Source organism: Diadema antillarum, unplaced genomic scaffold (genome assembly GCF_040938485.1).
Source record: "Diadema antillarum isolate AM-2024a unplaced genomic scaffold, OU_Dant_1.0 seq00000839_RagTag, whole genome shotgun sequence".
In the NCBI taxonomy this organism is placed as follows: domain Eukaryota; kingdom Metazoa; phylum Echinodermata; class Echinoidea; order Diadematoida; family Diadematidae; genus Diadema; species Diadema antillarum.
In genome coordinates, this window is record NW_027271715.1 from 401847 (window position 1) to 425401 (window position 23555).

At 37.8% G+C, this 23555-nt stretch overlaps 2 protein-coding genes across 2 annotated transcripts; both read left to right on the forward strand.

Moving 5' to 3' along the window:
* Positions 1-1708: 1708 nt before the first annotated feature.
* Positions 1709-13301, forward strand: LOC139740163 (organic cation transporter protein-like). Its single transcript, XM_071650751.1, has 11 exons — positions 1709-1861; positions 5191-5454; positions 5913-6016; positions 7232-7386; positions 8494-8662; positions 9570-9708; positions 9917-10008; positions 10538-10746; positions 11158-11266; positions 12339-12548; positions 13091-13301. The coding sequence occupies exons 1-11, from the start codon at positions 1709-1711 to the stop codon at positions 13299-13301; spliced, it is 1815 nt and encodes a 604-aa protein (XP_071506852.1).
* A 4328-nt stretch (positions 13302-17629) lies between these two features.
* On the forward strand, positions 17630-22882 carry LOC139740164 (guided entry of tail-anchored proteins factor 1-like). Its single transcript, XM_071650752.1, has 4 exons — positions 17630-17716; positions 19382-19547; positions 20675-20742; positions 22658-22882. Exons 1-4 carry the CDS (start codon positions 17630-17632, stop codon positions 22880-22882), a joined length of 546 nt encoding a protein of 181 aa, XP_071506853.1.
* The last annotated feature ends 673 nt before the right edge of the window (positions 22883-23555 follow it).

A 23555-nucleotide genomic window follows, 5' to 3' on the forward strand; every position in this document is an offset into this window, starting at 1 on the left:
AATATTATACGTGTAACTGTAATCATAATATGATACGACATGTGTTTTTTTTTTTTCAATTTTGATACTACACAACGCACCGTTGTAAGATGTTATTTTCAAACTGGTTATTTTTTTTTTCAGGTCATTGTCAATAAAGACGCAGATGTCATTATCCAGGGTGATACGATTCTGTAACTGAGATAAACATGACTTGTCCATATTTAGATTAAGTTTATTCACTGAGAACCATATCAATCCATGATTCGTTCCATACGTGACTTTCATTTTATACTGTAGTACCAGAAATAAATAACATGATCTGATCTGCATATAACATGATATCTAGAATACCTCTAAGAATTATACTGTATACATACCAGATTTTAGTAAAAACCTACACAGACCAGATCTCTCGACTGACTAAATAAGACAAGAGAAGCTGTTAGATATAAACTGCCTATGATTCTGAAGATAACGTCGAACTATAATTATAAGGGAGTCCCTCTTTCACCTTATCATTCAATTTGTCATAAAAGAATACAAAGGCTTATACAATCGTAGACGAGAGAAATATTATTTTAATAACAAATTCTATATTCTCAAAAGCATGAACTAGCAGTCATCACAAAACTCAAGTAACGCTGAATCTAAATTGTTTTGTACATGTTATCTTCTCCAACTGTAAGATAAGAAAGAAAGCACTGACATGAATCAATTTGAATGATAAAAAAATAAAACATGAAATGGCAATAAGCCAATCCTAAAATTACATAAAATGAACATCTTGATGACCTTGTAAGCAGATTTGAAAAGACTTCTGTTTAATTCTATAGAAAGATTTACATTTTGCAAAACGATAAGTAAAATAAGAGATAAGACGTTGACAAGACATTGAAATCAATTTCATCATAACTATCGCTTCTGTTTTGTTTTCAGTTCGTCTGCGAAATTATCTGATGTGACTTGGCAGTTTCCTATTCGAAAGAGAATCTACGATAATAACCCCGCCCCCTTTAGTAAGGACATTCAACTAATGATAAAGAAGCACCTCTATTTTATATGGTCACTTATTTATTGTACATACTCAAGTGAGAGAAAAAAAATAACACACACACACACACACACACACACGCACACACACACACACACACACACACACACACACACACACGCACACAACTCTATCGAAGATGAAAAAACATTGAATAGCGCTCGATGGTAAGATTAGGCGAAAGCAATAAATCTTGCGGGCAAGGTAAGAATACATCAAGAGTTTGATGCAAACAAAAGAGATAGGTGGCACAAAATCTCCGAGTGCTGCAGTTGTTCAAAGCCACTTTGTAATATTGCTCGACTCTGCCAAAAGACGGTGGATGGTACAAATTTTTCCTCGTCCGATACCGGCAGGTTGACAATTTTCTTATTCATTACATGAGGTTTTGTTACTCTGGTGCGTACAACGAATTGTTGTCATGCATCTTCTCTGATATCTCACCTATTTATATCGTCTGTTTTTTTAAGTTACACCCAGATTCTGAGTTAAACAAAAAAAAAGAAGAAGAAAAAAAAATCCAGCGGATCAAAATTGTATGCGAAATTGGTGCGGATTCCTGTCAAGTAGACTTTTCATCTCCCCATCATTCGGTGAGAAGCACTACTCTGCGACGGGACATCGAGCCTTGTTACTCTTGGATTGGATAGACTCTACTCGACATCGGAGTCAACCATGATTAACTTGGATGATATCCTGAAAGATGTCGGTGAATTCGGGCCGTACCAGAAGCGCGTGTTCGCCCTCGTATGCACTATGGTCTTCACTAACTCTTGGATGTCGATGATTACGGTCTTCCTCGCAGCTTCAATGGACCACTGGTGTAAAGTACGTATAAACCGAGTCCCTTATACTGCTTCCCTGAAATGACTCCTTGCTAATGTAGCAGTATCTCAAGTTCTGCTTTTACGAAATAAGAGCTGTCGCTTTATACACGTTTAAAGCCACTATTTACCATTTGCAGATTGCAGAAAAAAAACAGCTTTAGTGCTTCAAAATGGTTCTAAATGTGAGTTCGGGACAGTCATAACCAATGTAAAACGAAAGATAATCAGAACAATCAAAGCTAAGTTAATCAGTATGATTAGTGTAAAGTTTTGTTGAATATAAAACAAATGTGAACAACAGTTTTTTATCAAAATCCCTTCTAGAATAAACCTTCTACAGTTTCGGCTTATTGAAAAAAAAATAATGATATCTCCTTTTAATTTTGGGGGCTTTATTGCGAAATTCTTACAAGGTATGGGATATTTTTTATACAACTGGACTACGCATATGCATCTTAATAAATGTAATAAGTCGAATGTTTTTTAATCACTGCTTCCAATGATAAACAGTGGCTTTTAACAGAACGTTACTACATTCCAGCAGTACAAAAACGAGTAAATCGATATAATCGATAGTTCAATCGTTGTAGCAGTCTTTTCACAGCGTGAGAAAGCAATATATCTCTCATTTCATTGTCATTTCATTTCATTTTTTATTTCCACAACTTGTACAACTCCGAAAAAAGAATGAACAATACAAGAATGTAAAGATTATAACTAACATTAAGCCAAAACAATACATAACAACAAAAATATTGATATACATACTAGCATCAACAATTGGTCAATTGCAGGAAGGCATTATTGCACATATATGATTTTACTATTATTATGTTCTTCATGTTTTCTCTTGAACATAGCGTTTAATGAAGACATTATCATAAATATCATCTGGAAGACTATTCCACATCTGAGGGCTGATAGATCTCATTGTGAATCGCGAAAACCCATACTCAAAATTTGGTAATCTATAATCTTTTAGTTATCAAATATACATTAAAATATCCCATGAATAAAAGAAGGGTTGTCTTGCTGGTAAATAAAGGGATCGATTTTAGGTCTTTGCCAAGGAGCTGATTGATTAATACTAAGGGAACTAAATACTGCATGACGTGAGTGGTAATAAACCGTTTTCTTTGTCATTTACGGCCTTGTAAATAACAGGGCGTTTTGTTTGAAGTTCAAGATGAGCGAAACTTTGTTTATATTTTCTGAGAGGCTATCAGCCATTTGGCTTTCTCATCACGTGAGTTTCGCTATATCACCATTACCTTTTTACGACCGATTTATTAAATACTGAGATAAGTATAATTTGTATACGATTTGTAAGCAGTCATAAGCTGCGTTATTATTCTTTTTAAGAGACCGGTGTTTCCATCAATCCAAGTCGGTTGGTACTCTCAAAGGAAATGATCGTGATGATTATTACTGATGAGCTTAAATTTCACATCAATTGTTCATGCTGATATGTCATCATTCCACATATTCTTTAAAGATGCAATGCGTTTGTAGCTTATCTTTCATAAAAAGGATAATAAGGAAAATTGTCTACACGAGTAATGATACTCTGCGGACTTCAAAACTTCCTTACCATACCATTTTTCCCTGTTAGCTTCGCATCTGTTGATTTTCAATGAATAAGAACAGGTTTGATCCATAACGCACTTTGGTGACGAAATGAAAGTAATGCCAGGAAAGAGACGCAGTTCATGTCAATGATTCAGACATATAAAAGTATTCTAAGTGTAATTTCTCATGACATGCATGTTTTATAGTTTCAAGTATAGGCTTGTATATTTAAAGGGCACTGCCGGACAAGGACTTTGTTTGCTTCGCTTTATGACAGATAAACCCCTCATAAACAAATATCTCAACTATGTTCACCTCAAACATTCGTGCCGACTCCACAAAAGGACGACGTTATTTATACACACTTTCCCGGCTAGACAGTCTCTGATATACCAAGATAACGATACCTAACTCGATCCAATCGATGAAACAGAGCGATACGAAAACGCCTTAACCCCTGAGTATATAGTCGCAACCACCGCGCGTGCGTGCGTGATAATAGTTCAGTTCAGTCCAACTCAGTTCTGTTTTATTTTTTTTTCCGTCCAGCAAGGAGTAAAACACAGTATGATATATCGTATAAAGCATGCATAACACAATCACATAGTTTGATTAATTTCAATCGAGGAAAAAAAGAAATACAAAACGAAAAGTGAATCATGTAGTATATACAAAGTGATTATAGTGTATAATCAGATGGTATAAGTAGCATAGGTAGTAGTATAACTAAGAACATCTATAGGCATTCTTCGGAGGATGAAAATAAAGTAGGTATGAATAAAGATTGCTTCACTAAAAAGCTAGGCTTTTCGTATACATTGATCACTCAATACTGCACGACTGTATGCCTATTGGATTTGCTTTAAATACTTAGTAGTAATTTACTGTATACACCACACCTGGGTCCCGTTGCATAAAACTTTTTTAAGGTTGCTAACGTAAGAATGTAAAATCCGTTGCATAAAAACTCTGGTTGGGAGCTTCCAACCGGAATTTTGTGATTTCAACCGGAAAAAAATCCGGTTGGAGTTTTATGCAATGGGCCCCAGGGGTAGTATTCAATAAACCGCTTAAGCATGCTTAATTCAACAAAATTTGGGACAAAATTCTTAGACGATCTCGTTATTAGTCCAAAAATAGGGGCTAAGAATGCATTCTAACGTATACTTTGTTCAGAGTTTATTGAATACTGAACCAGGACAATACATGCCGTAAACATGCGTTCATGCGGCTGTTACTTAATTTTCTATACGTTACTTGGATTTTCTTCCCCAAAATCATACCTATGCTGTATAGGTATTACATTGATATGTTTTTTTTTTGTTTTTTTTTTTGTTTATTCTAAACAAAAGCAGATAAACAAAGGTCTTCATTATAGCCCGGCGGTCCCCTTTAAAACAGCTTTCAAAACATCGGTCGCTTTGAAAATCAAAATAGAGGTAGTGTCATGAATTGATAGCCATCATTTCGTAAAGAGAAATATTTAAGTGTGTTACATATTTAACGCTACAAATTTGATTCAACCAGTAAAATGCTTAAGCATAGGACAATCAAATCATCTAAGCAACTGTGATATATAGATATTTTGTTCTACGCGAGATAGTCATTGTGTTACTATTTTGCCCTAATGATTGTTCAAATACGTTATTCAATGGTTCTGTTACTATTTTGTAAAACTCGCAATCATTGTTTATGTCATATAGACATTAACAAGAAGCAGAAAATGTATATTTTATTATCGACCATCTCGTCTACGTACAGGTAGCTTCATGGGAAGACTTTGACTGCAGTGCGTACGATTTGGACGCAGAGACGTGTAAGGAGCAGATGAAGGTGGCTAGCATCCCGGCAAACTACAGCGCAGATGGTCAGCTCGTTTACGAACAGTGTCAGATGTTCAATGTGTCTGGAGTTCCCTTCACTCCAGACATCGATCCAACCAACTATAACTCCCCTCCTTACATACCTTGTCAGGATGGATGGGTGTATGATACATCACAGTATAAATCATCCATTGTCTCGGAGGTATTCTCATAACAAATCACATTTTATTCAATTTTCGCAGGAATGAACCTTATTTCATTTTCGGATTAACGAACCTGATTTTGCTCTTGGATTAACTAGCCTTCGGAATAACGAACCTTCGGAATAACGCCACAAATGTTCGGATTAACAAAGGTTCCTTTTTTCATTTTCGGATTGACGAGCCTCTAAGTATAGGAAATTTGTGTGTTTCGGAATAATGATCGGAAATGATAATAGCCGCAACAAACATACTGATGATTGAAGTGTTTGCATTTCATTATGATCATCATTATCAGTATCAATCGTGGTCATTATCATTATTGTTGTCACTGTCATCATTTTTCTTACTTTTCATATACCATACTGCGTCGTTACTTGTATGGTCAGCAAACCTCTCGAAATATGTGAAGAACTGGTGAAGGCAATAATTGTGAGTCAATTTCCTTTGTGTATCTTAGTTTGACCTGGTGTGTGGTTCGGAAGACCTGACAGACGTATCCCAATCAGTGTTTTATGGCGGTTATCTGGCTGGATCAATCATATTTGGCACTTTAGGAGATCTGTAAGTATAACACCTAGCTCGAGCTTTACATTCACATTATCTCCCATCTGTTTACCGAAAAATTAATTTTCCCGTTCGTAATTAATAAACCATGCGACAGTTCAGCCTAAAAATGGCCACACCTTTGAATGCGACGGAACATCCAGTGTAGCAAGACAATATAAGTCGAACTACAGGAATTAGGCAATCAACAATTACAATAAAATCGCGGCAAATGATCTGTCTGTCGTGAAGTCGTCTGCAAGGGGAATGTCAAGTATACGATTCTAAACATTGTCGTCTGCATCTCAAAAGAGAGCTTAGGACAATAAATATTCATGATATTGACTGGAGTCATCTTGTATTGTGATGTCTTATAAAATACAAAAGCAATTAATCCTAATCAAACTGTTAGTTGAGAGCTTACACGTTACGAGGCGTTTATTTTGCCTGTTATACGTAATTTTGGTTGTGACCGGTCACATGTGAAATATTACGCAGGGGCATGGGAACTTTTTTTTTTTTGGGGGGGGGGGGGGAGAGATGGGGCCTGCGGGCCGATGGGGTAGAGGTCAAGGATCAATACACAATATACACCCACTCCCTCCCCTTTGATGGAAAGAATCGCCTGACTGAACTTTCGGATCTCACGTTAATCTAAGTTAGATGTCGATCTAGTATTAAACATAGGGACTTTGAGATGAGAGTGGTTTATCAATCGAAAAGGATCTGCTTCACCATTCTTATCAAACGAATAGTACACACCATTAGGGGTCATCCCACGAGACCGACACTCACGAGTCATACAGACCATGGATCATAAAACATAGGAAAATAAGGCCCATAAGTTCGACGCTGAGTAAAAACGACCCACGAGCTGACATTACATCGCGGTACTAATAAGGTCTTCATGGGCTTTGTTTGGCTATGTAGAGTCGGACTCATAGACCCTATTTGCTTGGTGTCGAACTCATGGGCTGTATGACTCGTGGGCTGTAACACGACATGTAATATGACTCATGGGCTATATGAGTCTTCTGCTGTATGATTCGCGGATGTCGAACTCATGACGTGTACGCTTGTTAATTACTGACACTCTCATCTCCGAAATGGTCCAAACACCAACGGATATCGCCACGGATGTGTTAGGCTGTTCCAAAGTTACCTTGTGTGATGGGTATAATTTCTACTAATGTCCTCACTGATGCGTCCTATTTGTATCATAATATCGTAAAGGTTCGGTCGTTGGAAAGCTTTGATGCTATGTCACATTATTCGTCTGATCACTGGAGTGGCCATAGCCTTCTCACCCAGCTGGTGGGTCTTCACTGTCATTCGATTCTTCCAGGGCGTTGCCTCCATCTCTACTTTTATCATCACATTTATCATCGGTGAGTGAGAAATGAAGCATCTTCGCACCAACGAATCATCACAATCAGCATCAATAGCCCACCCCCCCCCCACTACACATGAAAACAATGATCACAATGAATTATTTTTTTTTTTGAAAAACGATAAAGCAACTAATGAAAAAGTCAAAAGCCTAATGATATCAATTGAGATTTTAAAAGAAAAGTAAAGGCGATAGAATTATGTAACGACACTAATACATTATACAAGATGTCGATACACCGATGTTAACAAAACTATAATTACAATAGTAACAATGAAAATAGAAGAAGGAATAAAAGTATATAACTTATCATTATTTTACGAACTTGCCTCATTTAATCTCGAGTCTTATGGATGTATGCTCATCACAATCTCCCGTCCGCTTTAGGTTGATCACAATACATGAGAGTGCGGGTTGCCCTGTATGCAAAGTGGGTCGGTAAGCGTATGGGTTTGTAAGGTATAATTTGCAGGTAGAGAATCAGATTACCCCATATTGTTTGTGAGTCATGTCATTACCAATGAGTAAACATTGGTAAATGGATTAGAAACCGAGCACAACCTGTCTGAATGGGGTGTGAAGGAATACTTATAAGTACGCCACAAATAAGACAGGTAAGAGAGAAAGTTGATATACTGACATGGCTTTGAGTAAAAGCACGTATCTGATCGGTTGACACCTGCGCTGAGTGAGGTGGAGGTAACTGGTAGATTTGTTGGTGTGGTAATTACAGTTATCACTTCAAGCAGGGGCGGATCCAAGAATTTCGTGAAAGGGAAGCGCAACCAATATTTCTGGTGTCACTTCCGGGTCTCATTTCATTTTTTTTTTAAACGATGAATAAAGGGGGGGGGGGGTCGTGCGCCCCTTGCGCCCCTCTGGATCCGCCACTGTCAAGCATTTTAATATTTCCATGATAGTCATAAGATGCATGAGGATTACTAGTACATCTTATAATAGCAACGTCTGCTGCTTTGTCTTTCTTCTCCTCCTCCTCTTCCTCCTCCTCCTTTTTTTTAGAGGGAGGAGAGGTGTGTTGTTTCATCTCCTTTAGTTTGTTTGGTCGAGAGTCGTTGGAAATGATTTGTTCTCCTGTTCTCTGCAGGCACTGAGTTTGTTGGTCCGTCTAAGAGGAGTCTGGTGGGGCTTCTCTTCAACGTACCTTTCTCCCTCGGCTACATGACTCTGGCTCTCATTGCGTACTTCATTCCTTACTGGATGACATTGGAACTCGTAGTCACCAGTGCGGCTGTCGTCTATATTGCCATCATGTTGTAAGACCCTCTCCTACTGCTGCTTCACGCCTCCTCTCCCTCCCCCTCCTTCCCTAGCATAAAAACACAAGAAAACACACTAAGCAGATATTGTTAATGTTGTGTATTGTACGACATGTATTATGTATTATGTTGCATATTGATTTTTGAAGTATACCATGAGATAGAACCGCAGAACACAGAGCATAAAATCGATAATAAGTTTCCATTAATGGCATAATTTAACTTCAAATCATTTGTAAGACAATAGCTTCATTTTTTCAGTCTTCTTTCATCTCCGTTTTTAGAATCTATAATCATTTATATGTTTCCTTGTACTTGTCGACATTGATCGTATTAATGATGATAACGACAATTATGAAAATGATTATATCATCATTACAGTTATCATACGGGAAATATATAGATATGCACATCTGTACATTAAGATAGACAGATAATATTATATAGATAGATAGATAAATAGATAGATAGATAGAAAGATAGATAGATAGATAGATAGATAGATAAATAAATAGATAGATAGATAAATAAATAAATAGATAGATAGATAGATAGATAGAAACATAGATAAATAGATAGATAGATAGATAGATAAATAAATAAATAAATAAATAGATAGATAGATAGATAGATAGATAAATAGATAGATAGAACATAGATAGATAGATAGATAGATAGATAGAAGGTATCAATCATTGATGAAAGAAGACCAGCTCCGATGGCAATTTGGATGGTTTCATAAACTTGATTATGTCTGTCTATACCGGTATAATCCTATGACAACCGAAGAAGCGGCCATGAAGTTTATTTTCTTTTTCATACTTTTGCCAAATTTCACTCATCTGACATACCATACTGCCAGGGATTCTCTACCCTATGTCCACTCTCTCGTCACCCAATACAGCCTTCTACCGGAGTCTGTCCGATGGCAGATCTCTGTCCGGAAGTATGATGAGGCGGAAGTCACACTAGCCAAGATCGCCCGGGCTAACAAGAAGCCCGTACCCGATAGGTTTATTCCGGAAGAAGACATCAAGAAGTTGGTAAGATTCTTCGATCTCACATGTACATCTGCTAGAACATTCTGTGTCGAGAATGTATTCATCTCTCCATGATAAAGATTTGACCTATTACGGATATATTTAGACTCCCTCAGTCAACCTGTTAAAATCTTGTTACGCTCAATAACTGCAAATATTCAATGAAGCTAAAAAAACTGACTTATTATCTAATATTTCCTTACTTATATAGGAAGACGCTCCCAAAGAAAGGCCAAAGACTGGATTTGACCTTTTTCGAACTCCTCGTATGAGGATTCGAACCATCAACCTGATTTTTCTCTGGTATGTATCCCTGCGATGTTATTTAGAGTATTTAAAGATACACTCGTACAATGAATATTATGATCTGATCTTCCCATTGTCGTATTTGTATAGGATGTCCTACACAATCCATTCTGTCAACATTCCCATTACAAGTCACCTCGTTGGCTTGGCGGTAAATACAATGCAATATATAGGTAAAGTATTAAGTCTGTGTCTTAAAATAGTTCAAATAGACATGTCATAATAATAACTCCTCTCACACCGCACAGATCTTTAACCTCACTATTCAAATCACTGACTGATATGAAACGAACTGACGAACGTGTTCACAGTAACAGGGATGAGAGGTGGATTTAGTTACTAAATACAGAGAATGTTATAGGCCCTATCAAACTTGTCTTTAGGAACCGAGAAATAGTATAAATCAGTAACGAATAAGATGTCTAGTTTAACCCAAGCACATCAAGACGCATCTAGCTGCAATGCAATGATTCTGATAACTTCTTTTGTACTGACAACCTTCTCGATGTGACTCATACGTCACAAGGATGGTGAATTCTTTGGTGTATCATGGGTTGTCGTTGAACACGTCCAACCTCGGTGTCAACGACTACGTGGCCTTCGCAGTGTCTGGGGCAGTAGAGATGCCAGCTTACATCTTAGCCTCATTCCTCGTCGATATCATTGGCCGGAAGTACAGCCTCGCCAGCTTCCTATTGTCGGGTGGGGTTGCCTGTCTATGCACATCGTTCATCCGTGAGTCGAAGACCCCCCCCCCCCCCTGTCTCTCTGTACTCTCTTTCTCTATATATATTTCTGTCCCCCCCCCCCCCCCCGTCTCTGCCTCTTTCTTTATTTCTCTTTGGTCAAATAAAATGCAAAGTTGAAATTTGAATTCAATCAGGCCTTGCCAATCCATTTTAATTAGATGTCGCCAGTTAAAATAAATCATCAAAGACATTCAAGTTTCTAAAGAGAATGTTTGGTGAAATATTTGCATTGATTTATGGAATGTGTACGTATGTGTTTTATAGAGAAGCTATAATGTTAAAGACAAATTACTCGTTTTGTCCCAAGAAATGCAGCCTCTTGTTTTAAAGAGACACCGTGAAATGGAGCTTACATTAATTTTCTTTTTTTTTCCTCACGTTATTACTCGACCCACAGCTCCTGGGGTGGCTCTCACAGTCGTGGCTATGATTGGTAAATTCGGCATCGCAGCATCCTTCGGTACTACGTATCTCTTCACAGCCGAGCTCTTCCCTACTGATGTCAGGTTAGGATATTTTCTTTTTGTTGTTGTTGCTGTTGTTGTCATAATGGTTGTTGTTATCACATGACACAGAACTACACTCAAAGAAAGATTTAGTTAGGTGGTTGATATAGGTTCTATTCCTCTATTTATACCCCTAGACCCACCTCCTGACTTCTACACGTTGGCTATCTAAAAAGTAATCTTGCATGACCCGAGTAGTTACATCCATGAAGAACTTAGTGTACGCAGCCAATACATGGTTAAGCAAACATGACGTCTTGTATTGTATGAGTTGACAGTGAATAATGCGTACAATAAATTTCTTATTTTAGCATCTATCTATAATGTTTTATAACACTTCATGAAATGTTAGTCGTAAAATTAATCATGCCGCAGTGAATCCCCTCCCCTCCCCCTTAGATTATCCCAGTTTTGAGAGAGGGGTCACTGCCACGTGGACCTTGATATTTCTCTTAATCATGTGACATAATGGATAAGACTCCCGACTCCCGATCGGAGGACCCGAGTTCGAATCCCGTCCAGTGCTTACGTCCTTGGACAAGATGTTTTTACCCACCATGTCCCTCTCGACCCAGGTGTATAAATGGGTACCTGGCAACTCTAGGGTTATAATAATGGCAGGGCCCTCTGGTAGAGCAGTGGCAACACTGAAGAGGCTACCCTGGATAAATAAGACCTTATTATCATAATTATTATCATCATAATTATCCAAGGTGCCCTCTGTTACCCCTTATTGCCAGCCCACTATACCTCCTGCAGTGATATCTATATGGCATCATGATTGAATACAGCGACATTGTTAAAAACAGCAGGAGCAGTTTAATTAACGTTAGAGGTTAAGAATATTTGCTGTGTTTTAATTTTTGATTCAACACTTAATGAAAAGAATGAATTAATTATCATGATTCCATTTGTAATGAAGACCAAATGACAGATTAAAAAGTCTATGTCGTAAAAATGTTTCTCTTTAACCCCCCCCCCCCATCACCTGTATGTTTCTCGCTGTCTCTGTTACTGTCAATATGTCTTTGTTCTTATATTCACATCATCCTATCTCCTTGTGTCTGTACAGGGGCGCGGCTATCGGCACCTGTTCGATGTTTTCCCGTGTGGCAGGCATCATCGCCCCGCTCATCCTGACTCTTGATAGGATTTGGCAGCCTCTGCCTCTCGTTATCTACGGAGCCTCGTCCGTCGCAGCGGGACTCCTCTCCTTCTTCTACCCAGAAACCCGGGGAAGGCAGCTCCCAATCACCATGGAAGAAGCCGAAAATTTCGGAAGGTACAGATTAATGGGGATTTCTCGCGGTTGTTGATGTTTTTTTTGTTGTTTTTTTTTTGATGATCTTTTTCTTAGTACTGTTCATGTGTTTTCATCCTCATGAATATCTTTTCACTTTTTATCATTACCATCACTATTGATCAATATAATCATTATTTTTTTTTGTTAATTTTGTTATCATTGTTATTATTCTTTTTATTGTTGTCATTATTTTCATTATCATTTCTTATACTATATCACTACTATTGCTATAATCATCATTATTTTAATCATCTTCATTGTCATTATCATTAATATCGTCTTCAGCGGCGACGTAATTACATTGCTAATGGTGCTGACAATATCAAACTGTCATACTACCACAACCAGCTGATAACTACTGTTGCTTCTACAACTTGCCGTCTTTGTTGCACTGCTGGTAATTTCTTTTTACTGCCACACTACAATACTTTTGATTATTATGAAATCAAATTAAGGTTAATACTGTCTGTAGAAATCGATCACTTTGTTTGTGTATTTGTTTGTTCGTTTTTATTTTCCAGGAAGCAGCCCAGTGATGGTTCGGAGACCAAGGAGACCAAATACGCTGCAGACGACTGTGATAATGTCGAAGATACAAAGGAAATCACGAAAGAAAAGAATGGGGCGTTACCTTCAACTGACTTTACCAATCCTGTTTTTACCATTTCGGATGAACTTGCACTATCCACTCCAGGTACATACACTCAGATTGATCTCGACGCATCCAAATAAAGGTTCCGGACTCGCGATCGAAATAATCATTGATGCCTATTACTGTACTGCCAAAGATACTCATCGCAGTTGATTTGATATTATTCTTTGTAAATTTAGGGTTGGTTCCCACACATCTCATCAAAGGATAATGCGTATATATTATATCCGTTTATGCAATAGTCATTTCTATCAATTTAAGAGATACGGGATACAAAACAAAATCCCACAAAATTATTTTTCGAAGGGAAGTTACAGGTTAACTGGTGAAGATATAACTGTCTGTCTTTGGACGAGTGATTTTTTTTTAAATGCAGTTAAGATGTACCCATATTGTATCTTGTTATATTCAATGTGTCTTCACAGTTCCTCGTCATTGAATCTTCTGACATCAACAATAATCAAAACTACTGCTTCATCTAAGAAACATTATATTTTGTTTCATCTGTAACAAGAAAAAATATGTTGTGTAGGGCTATATACATCAGCTTACCTATTTCAAATAAGGATATCAATTTCCTGTGAAAATTTAAGGGCTGAACTCCAGACATACCTGATGATGGTAATTGGTATGACATGTAAAATGATGTATTTGTAAATGAATAGTCCTTATGACCGCACCTAATATGATATGTAGAGATATCTATCTATTTTGTTGTGCTTTCTATAACCTGTACGCTGTATCATAATGTACACAGTCCTAACATGCATACGCGTATAAGTATATTCATAAACAATGTGCACAAACTGAGCTAAACGGAATGCGCTAAACTCATGAAATGCGCTAAATCATGGATTTCATGAAAAATAAAAGTCTTTTTTGTTTCTCACCCATCTTCTTGCTCAAAGTTTTATATATCAAAATCATTTCAGGGTAAAGTTTATTTTTCCTGCTTGAATTTGGGGCATGTTCGGTTCATATGGTGACGACGATTTGGTACTTACAACTTAGAAACAAACAAACAGACAAACAAACAAACAAACAAACAAACAAACAAACAAACAGAGAGGAGTTGTCTATTGTAGTGCAGTATAGAGTATAGCTGTGCGATGAAATGTAAATCATAATCGTTATTGTTATTGTTATTATTTGCGTAAACATTATTATTACTATCACCATTATTATCATTATTGTAATTAATATCAGCATTATCAATGTTCATTGTTATATTACAACAATGATGATGGAGTTTTTTTCAAAATGTAAAGCTAGGAATTGGATACATTTCAAAAGTATTTTTATTAAATCATCGTAATGAGGCACTTAAAACGGTAAGTTCAAAATTAACGAGTTTTAAATATTTTCGATGTTACAGTTCCAGTGAAGTCTACCTTTGACTTTGCACTTAATCTTCCTTGTGCTTTGTGTTTTAAGACCAGTGCTGTTCAGCACTATGACAGTATGATTTTGAGCGATGTATGATACTAAAATACTACTTTTTCATTGTGTGTTGAAGTACTCTGTGTTGATGGCGTTTGCGTTGATCGCATTACCGTGCATACGGCGAATTTACAAAAGAAAAACTTGCATATTGAAGACAACCGTAAGATATGTGTATATGTATAATGTATTATACTATAGCTCTCCTTTATGAAAGCATTTTGGATTTTGAGTGAATGTATTAAACAGTTACAGAGCATAAGTTCAAACACGTATTTATCACTTACTTCTTTTCCCCTGTGTTTCGTGTTTGTTTGTTTTTTTGGTACCTTTAAGAATTAACCCAACAATGCTCAATGCCGATTCATGTTGACAATAACATGTTCCACGGAAATACAGAGGATCATGACCAAGACGGTTTCAATAAATGGAAAACTATTATAACTTAAGATATCACATTCTTCAGGTGAGGAAGCTCGTACATTTTTTTTAAATGGAATATTCAATTTCTTTACCCGAAAAGTAAACAACGGACAGAGTAGAACACACATCACACTCACGCGTGCGCGCGTACACACACACACACACACAAACACACACACACACACACACACACACACACACACACACTCAATAACTTCTACATCACAGTGTTCATCGTAAATAATTTTAGAAAATGCGATATTTATGGTTCTATAAGCTACAGACCTTGATCTGTATTCTGGTATTGATGAATATAGTGTTACTTTGATATACGAGGGATATTCGTACGTTCCTATCCCCTCCCACCTTGTTGACCCTTGTAATCTCATGTTATTGATATCATGGTATACCATGACTGAGGGTGATTATCAAATTGATGAGCAAGTCTTTACTTCGTTATGTAACTGATTCGATATGCATGGGCAATATATATTTCCCCTTTTGTACTGTTCTTCCATCTTTTGCTCCCGCCCCTCCTTATTCGTTCACTGCATGCTTAATGGTACATAAAGTTACAACAGCCACTTCAAAAAAAGAAAAGAAAAAAAGAAGATTTTTCTTACGTTATCTCGGGCACATTTGTCATGTTTGTCGGGTTGGGAGCTTTTCATAGATAGCTATGTTAGTTTACTTTTGGGGGGCAGGATTTGGAAAGGTTCTTCAGATAAGGATTTCATGATTATGTGCCATGATTTTGCTCTTGTCATGTATCGCGTGTTCAAATTTTGATGATTATAGATAGTATGGTACTGTATATCGCAATTGTATGGCTAAATGAATAATAATGATAGTAGTAATGATAATAAACAGGACCCCCTACATCACTTACTTCATCAACTTAAAGTGACAGTTAATTTGAAAAGGTTTCAAACAACGATCAAAATGAACAACATCCGTCTATCTGCTAAGATTAGGAGAAAAATTTAGCCTAAGTAGTGGCTAGTCGTCAGTCATTGTTAGTACTACGATCACCAGGTCCTACAACGTATAATTTAGTTACAGATTATTTTCGAGATCCACTACTTTTTATTCATTGGCACAGTAGGACGAGATCAACTTATAAGGAGAATGTTTACATTCCATGTTCTCCGTGGTTGTCCTGTACGGCCACTCATTACTGAAGGAATATCGGTTTTACTATATAGTTTTCATCTCATTTTATTCAACCTTAAAAAAAGCTAAAATATACCCTAATGCATATTATGAGAATATGCATATGCAATCTCTGAGCTCAGCTCTCATAGGCAAATATAGACAATGATGTTTCATTTTATATATTTTCTGCAAAATATTTTGCTACATTTCAGATTGTATGTCTTTTCCTCCAGTGTACTTAGCATCCATGAGTATACATGCTAGATCGCGTAAATTAAGCCGGTGTCAAATAAATTTTGCATAGAACAATAAACCGTCACATGTAGGGTCATTCGCTCAGTTTATAGCAGAAGTGGACCTAAATGGCGTAGAATGTGGACAACAGGTGTGCATCGATAGATAGATGAATGAATAGTGAATGAAAAAACAACAACATGTGAAATCACAAAGTAGAAATAAGAATAAATGCAAACTTAATAGAAGGAACAATAGAGCAACATCAGCTTATGATATATTTCTACATGACTCAACTTCAAAATACACAACAGTAGCGAATCGCGCCCCCTCTTTATTTGTTTTGTATTTTTACAAAAGCAATAAGAAGAACAAAATGGGGGAGGAGGGCGTGCGCTCCCACACAACCCCCCCCCCCCTTTAATTTTGTAAAGGCGCCTTCCGTTTATGGAATTCCTGGATCCGCCCATGCACAAAAACACACACAAACCATTAACAAAAATAATTTGCGAACTGGATCAAGTCTTTTAGATAGGTGTTTTCCCCCTTCAAGTTGGCAACAGGCCTGTATATACATAGTATCCAGTTTAATATGTGGCCTTCTTTTCGACGGAGATTGTACACATTCCAAGTCAATTTTGTACCCGATCAGGCAGGGAGCTTTTCACAAGGAATCTAAGACGATCTTAGAGTTGCGGTGGCGATGCGGTCAACTCGTAATCATGGCATGCCATAGATTTCCTTGGTCAGTTATATTGTTTTGAGAATCCATTTCAAATCATTATTAATGTAAGTTTATAGAAGCATTACTTTTTCAATGAAAATAGGTCAACTAGTAGGTAACCTATTTAATTTTGGCTTTGTATTTCATCAGTGGCTGCATGAAAAACTCTCCCAAATATTCATTTCCATTCAAAGGTTACAGTACAATCGAAGACACACACAGCATACCATCATTCTCTCAGATGAAGCCCCCTACCTCTCCCCCGTCAGTGCCGCCGCCCCCCCCCCCCCCCCCCCCCCCCCTTCCACCTATTGTGCGATGGCCCCTTGGCCCCGCTAGCCCATACAGCTAGATGAGTGTGCGATGTACTGTACTAGGATCAAGGGATCGTCGGAGGCGCTAGCGAATTTGACGCAACGCGACGTCATCAAGATGACAGCGCCCTTGGCTCTGGCGATTTTCTGTTATGTCACTGTAATTCACTTTTATCGCCGTAGTATTCCCATTCTATCAAAGAAGGTAAGTGTCATGTTTTGTATGCAGCGTGGTTCTTTAATGTTGCAAACGTTTTCGTGGTGATAATTGACTAGCACTTAGGCTACTCGATGTAGCAGCTGAATAGTGCGGTCCCACATACTGTAATATTTGTCAGTTGACATGCTACCTCTGCGTGCACTGCTTTGTAGCCATGGCCAGCGACCCCAACCCGCCGTAGCGTAAATTTTACCGCCCCTCGCCGGGGCCAGGGTTAGCCATGGCTATGCCATAGGTCGCTGGTTTATAGTTTCAAAGACGTCGGTCATTACCCGGTACTCCGTCTGAGTTTGTCACTGTTTATAGCTAAAGCCGAATGCTCCCTGCCCTGTGCTGTGACTGTGAGCTGTGCGGAAGGTCTAGTGCCGTGGTTCTATTCTTAAGTTTCAATGAAACCACGTCCAACTCCAAGTACCGGGTAACAACTTACAAGTTCTACTGGCAATAGATCTTATTCTAACATCTAGATCTAACGTTGGATTTTAGAGAGTAGAGTCTAGTCTGGTTCATCTCAGCTCAACAGCTACATTGCATTGTACTGAGCTAGCTCACCCAAGAGCAAAATGCAGAACACAGCCATGAAAATCTAAAGATTCATGCAGCATTAAAATGCATTGATAAGTGCGCTTACAGCAAGAGTTTGATATGGTAAGATACATTATTTGTATACTTGCAGCAGTGCAATAATCTTTCATTGCCTTTCATATAAATCTTCTCCTCAGATCATCTTTTTCATTATCTGCCTCCTTCAATCTTGAACTTAGAAGATTCTTTCTGATGATTCCTCTTTGTGTGTCACAAAGGAAGTAAAGTACAGAGTGCCCTATTTAGACTTACATTAAAGTGCAAGTAGAAATCTTCTAGTCTTGTTCTGAGGTTAGTCACTGCATTTTTGTCAGTATTCAATGAAATTTCTTTGGCCGATGACACTTGTGTACAATTTACAGCGACGGAGCTGTGTATAGTTACAATGTACTGCTGATGGAGCCTTTGTACAATGTCTATTGGTAGAGAATTCTGTGTACACGCAGTACGCAGGATCCTCAGGAAGAGTGTTGCCTGTGTCGTGTACCCATCCATGTCCAGCCTATTGATGATGATGATGATTGAGAGCACAAAATCTTCTTTATTTCTTTTAACATTTACAATATATACAGTTATAAAAGATGAAATAAAACATTCATAATTCACACATATTACAAAAGGGATGACATACAACTTTGTAGGTCATCACAACAAAGTGGTAACAAGTCAAACTTTCAAAAAGTCGAGTCTTACAAAAAAAGAACAAGAAAAGAGAAGTAAAGTAAAGTGAAAAAAAAAAGGTGTCCCATAAAAGCCTTAAGGGCTTGTCGTGATGGGATCACCTGACTATCAAGACTTGGAATACATAAGAATAAAAAGAAAAAAGTGCAACGCTCGTTGGGTAAATTATGCAAGTGGTGAATCAAGTGTGGATCAATGTGAAACTAATATTATTCTTACGGTACTGCCAAAAACATGTGTCTCATTTAATCATTCATCATTGTAAATGTGACTGATGATTAGTAACATGTATTTAACGTTGTACTATGTGACTCACTATGTACAACTACATGTATGATCCCAAGGAAGTTAAGATTTAAATAAACCCATTCTTCATTCCAACAGATCTCTCAACAACTGAAAACTGTTTCCAAGATTGAAATCGAGAAAAGAGAGGCTCTTCAGCTCCTTCAAGAACAGCAGTCTGGTATCAGCATGAAGGATGAGTTTGCCAAGTATGCCAAGTTGGAGCGGAAAATTACCAAGCTAAAGGAGGAGTTGAAATCACTAAGTGAGTAACCCTTGGGAATGCATTGCACTTCCCTTTTATTTTTCCAGAGACTGGAATCCAAATAATGAGTGCATTATTTGCATCATTTCCTCTTTACGTTTCCTCTTCACTGATATTTTTGTAAAATGAATTCATGATTTAACATATTTCATACAGAACAAGTGGACAATGTAATTCTACAAAAACTTCCCTGATAGTAAAAGTCATTATAGAGTTGATAATACAAACACTGTTTAGTAATAATGATAGTACAACTACATTGTACTACTGCATGTGATAATGATACACTAATTATAGTGATACTATGAATTTAGATAGTAAAATTCATAATTATAGCCATTTTCTATTGTGCTTTTCCCCTGCACCATGATCAAGTACACTGTAGCTGTATCACATACTACACCCTATCTCTGAGCAACATGTTGATTTGGTTCATCAGATAATTTGCTGGTTACAAACTTACTTACAAGATTTCGAAATGACTTCATTTACAAACTTACATGAACTCAAGTTTAAGACAGGCTTATTGCGTTCTTACTGTATGCATCAACTGTTTGCAAGTCGAAGCCTTTACTCCTTTTTTGTTGTTTTATTGTGTGTCTGTGTACGCATGTGTGTTTGTATGTTTGTGCTTGCATACATGTGTATGTGTAGTTTCATGATTCTTATGCAGTGTCCATTTGAATGACGATTTTCAGTTACTGGTAAAAAATTTTAAGATCATCTTAAAACAGCAGAGAGGGGGATATGTGAATTGATGTGTGTGTGACAAATGTCAATGAAGAATACCATTTAACACCATGCAAGGAAATCAGTGTCATGGTACATGTAGTGATGCTCATCCATTTTTTCCCCCAATTTAGACAATGTTATGTGACACCAAGATACAAAACAAGCAACTCCAGTCACACCAAAGTCCTTGGGACAAGCAGTTTTCTTATGTAATATAGAAATGTCATTATAACCAAAGGGAATTTACACCATTGATTGTAATGATGATAATTTGGGACATAAATATTTACTTTGTTGTAATGACATTTTATGATAACCTTGTTTGCTGTAATGGGAGCACCCTTTAGCGAACTAATCTCTCTCCCTCTCTCCCTCTCTCGTTCTTTTGTACCCAGAAAATTCCCAAGTTGCTACAAGGTTCACCATCAGCTGGGGAATATCACTGGCTTTGAATGCAATTTATGTGAGTTCAACATTTTCTTGTACAATACCTTGGACTTCATTATGGTCAAAGTGCTCAGTCACGCAAGAGTATCTGTAACCATAACAACAATAGGTTGATATAGACCTTCATTTCCTTAATTGCTCATTATTATACAAATAGTGCATGCTCTATGATGCACCATACTGGATTAGAGAACGACAAATACAATTGTACTGAATTATTCTGAGTGCTGTGTTGTTTCACCGAGGCCGCAGGCTGAGTTGAATAGAGCTGCACGAGGGATAATTTAGTATTTGGAGTTCTATAGTTCAGTACTGGTGCATCAATAGAACATGCACTAATTGTTATTAGTAAATAGGTCCCTCGATCTACATGTATTTTCCGTAGGTCTAGGCCCTCATGACGATACCGGCACTGATTTCTTGCACACAGAGTTAAAGGGGAAGGCTAGTAACTGATCAGTGGGAATCAGTGGAAATGCTGGGAGATGATTGTTCCAATCCTTGTGGGATTCATTCAAGAGTTCATTGTACAGTGTATATCTATTGTTGTGTGAAAATGATTTGCTTCAGAACGGTCTCATATTCAAGTAATGTGCAGATTAATGCTCCGTCACTGACCAGGGACGCTAACCTGGAAGCATTAAACTGCACATTACTTGAATATGAGACCATTCTGAAGCAAATCATTTTCACACAACAATAGATATACAATGAACTCTTGAATAAATCCCATAAGGATTGGAACAATCATCTCCCAGCATTTCCACTGATTCCCACTGATCAGTTACTAGCCTTCCCCTTTAACCGCAACCTTGTTTACGTACACAGCGCGCGACGCTAGTACAGCCGCATATGCGTACTGCACATCACAGAGCAGACTCGCGTATAAACTGCTACATTCTGCGTCCAGTGCTTTACGTGCGCATACGTTGAAATGCTTGGCCTTGTCCTACTACGTCCCTCCCTTCGCGAATCTCTGCATACATAAAGCGTACGCGCGCTGTAAGAGTTTGGTATAGTGGCACGGCTGTTCACTATACCAAAGTTTTTACACAATCACATGACGCAATCCAACCAATCACAATGCAAATTTTGCTCTACCTATTTACTATTAAGAAAATGTTTGTCATTCACAATACACAAAACGTGGGAAACCATTTCATTTTAAAGTGTTTAAAAGTCATAAGTTATGGTTTCATTTAAGTTTACCATTAAAGGTTACAATGAAGGTGATGAAGATGAAGCAGCATTTATAGTGCCATTTATCTGCAGAAACATTCAAAGGCGCCCAGCTCCCATAATGTGTCACACATCATTCACAAAGTTGCTGGAAAAGATAAGTCTTCAGTTCAGACTTGAATGTATTGAGGCTGTATGAATTCCAAAGCGGGATTGGTAGAGTTCCACAGGTTACAAGCTTAAATGGTCACAATTTCAGCATTCTGGGAGTATTTCTCCCTGGACTCCCCCCACCCTCCCCCCCCCCCCCCCCCCCCCCCCAAAGTCCAGAGCTAGACATCCTCCTCAGGTTCTATATTTTTTGTACCTGTTGAATGAAGTGAAAAACAAGCACTGAAAAGATGAAATATTACAGATTATCAAGATTGGGTATATTTCATCAATGATGTCTTGATGCATACATGAAATGTAGTGTCGATTTACAAGAGTGTGTTACGATATTTAGAGATCATGGTGAGTCTTGTATGACAAACTTTTAGAAATGCTTGAGAATGAAATATTTTTCACAAATCATTTACATATTCAACGGTGTAATTCACACTTTCAAATACAGCTATTGCGGGATCTTTTTAAGGGCAAATGAAATGTAAGTTTATTCCTTTCACAATCATGAATCTCTTGAATATAACTTATATTGTGTCAGCAATTTTTAACTCGTTTTGTGGACTGCTTTGATTAAATTTCATTGGCAGACTGTGGGGATTTTGTGGTTGGTGTGGACATACCGACATGAGCCAGTCATCTTGCTACCTGAGGAATGGTGCTGGCCGCTTGGTAGACTACTGTCCTTTCCGTGTGGCATCCCTGGATCTGTGGGTATCACAGTCTGGCTAGGGGCATGCTCCGTTGTGATTGGTCGAATCCAGGGGTCTGTCTCAGAAATCATGAGGTACAGGAAGGCTGCTACTATGTCTTGAGAGGAACGGAGCAATCTATAGCAGCCTCCAAACAGCGCCCTCGTTTGACTTGTGTGCCTGCATCAGAAAAGTGTGCAATATCTATGCAGACTTTGATATTCTTCTCGTACGTGTGCTGACATCATGACATAGGAGATGTTGTCTGGAGTGAAGACACTGCAAGTAGTAAAATGTCAGTGGAAGATAACAGGAACAGAATTGTGTTCCTTAGTACAGACACGGTGAATACGGGTAGTCATTTGCCAGAGGAAGATATTACAGGAGAAATACGACAGAAGTAAGTGTAACTTTATGTTTTGCCTCATTGTATGGTAGGTGGCACTCTTTCATAGTTGAGACATCCAGCTATTTAAGAAAGACACTCAAATTGCAACACCTTGCCATCTGTGATATGTCTTACACGTGTCTGTAGTTCTGATTTGTATTCTATGTTCTGGTACTGGAGGTATGACCTGAAATGACCGATAGCTTGTGATACTACAATGCACATAATGTTGTGTGAAGATGCAGTTTCAAGATGCATCTGTGCAAAGTTTTCCTACTTGTAGGTAATGTTTCTGTCAAAGGCAGGTGAAATATACAATTTGTACAGATAACATTTCAGCCAACTCCAAAATTTCAGACTTCAATGAAGATATTCATTTAGATTTATTTCATGAAGCCAAGTACTTTT

Excerpts from the sequence above, each read along its gene's own strand:
- LOC139740164 (XM_071650752.1), top strand. The coding sequence starts at position 17,630 with ATGACAGCGCCCTTGGCTCTGGCGATTTTCTGTTATGTCACTGTAATT. Across the intron at positions 17,717-19,381 it reads TTCCCATTCTATCAAAGAAG|ATCTCTCAACAACTGAAAAC; the intron begins GTAAGTGTCATG and ends TCATTCCAACAG. Across the intron at positions 19,548-20,674 it reads GGAGGAGTTGAAATCACTAA|AAAATTCCCAAGTTGCTACA; the intron begins GTGAGTAACCCT and ends TTTTGTACCCAG.
- LOC139740163 (XM_071650751.1), top strand. The coding sequence starts at position 1,709 with ATGATTAACTTGGATGATATCCTGAAAGATGTCGGTGAATTCGGGCCG. Across the intron at positions 7,387-8,493 it reads TATCATCACATTTATCATCG|GCACTGAGTTTGTTGGTCCG; the intron begins GTGAGTGAGAAA and ends TGTTCTCTGCAG. Across the intron at positions 12,549-13,090 it reads GAAGCCGAAAATTTCGGAAG|GAAGCAGCCCAGTGATGGTT; the intron begins GTACAGATTAAT and ends TTTATTTTCCAG.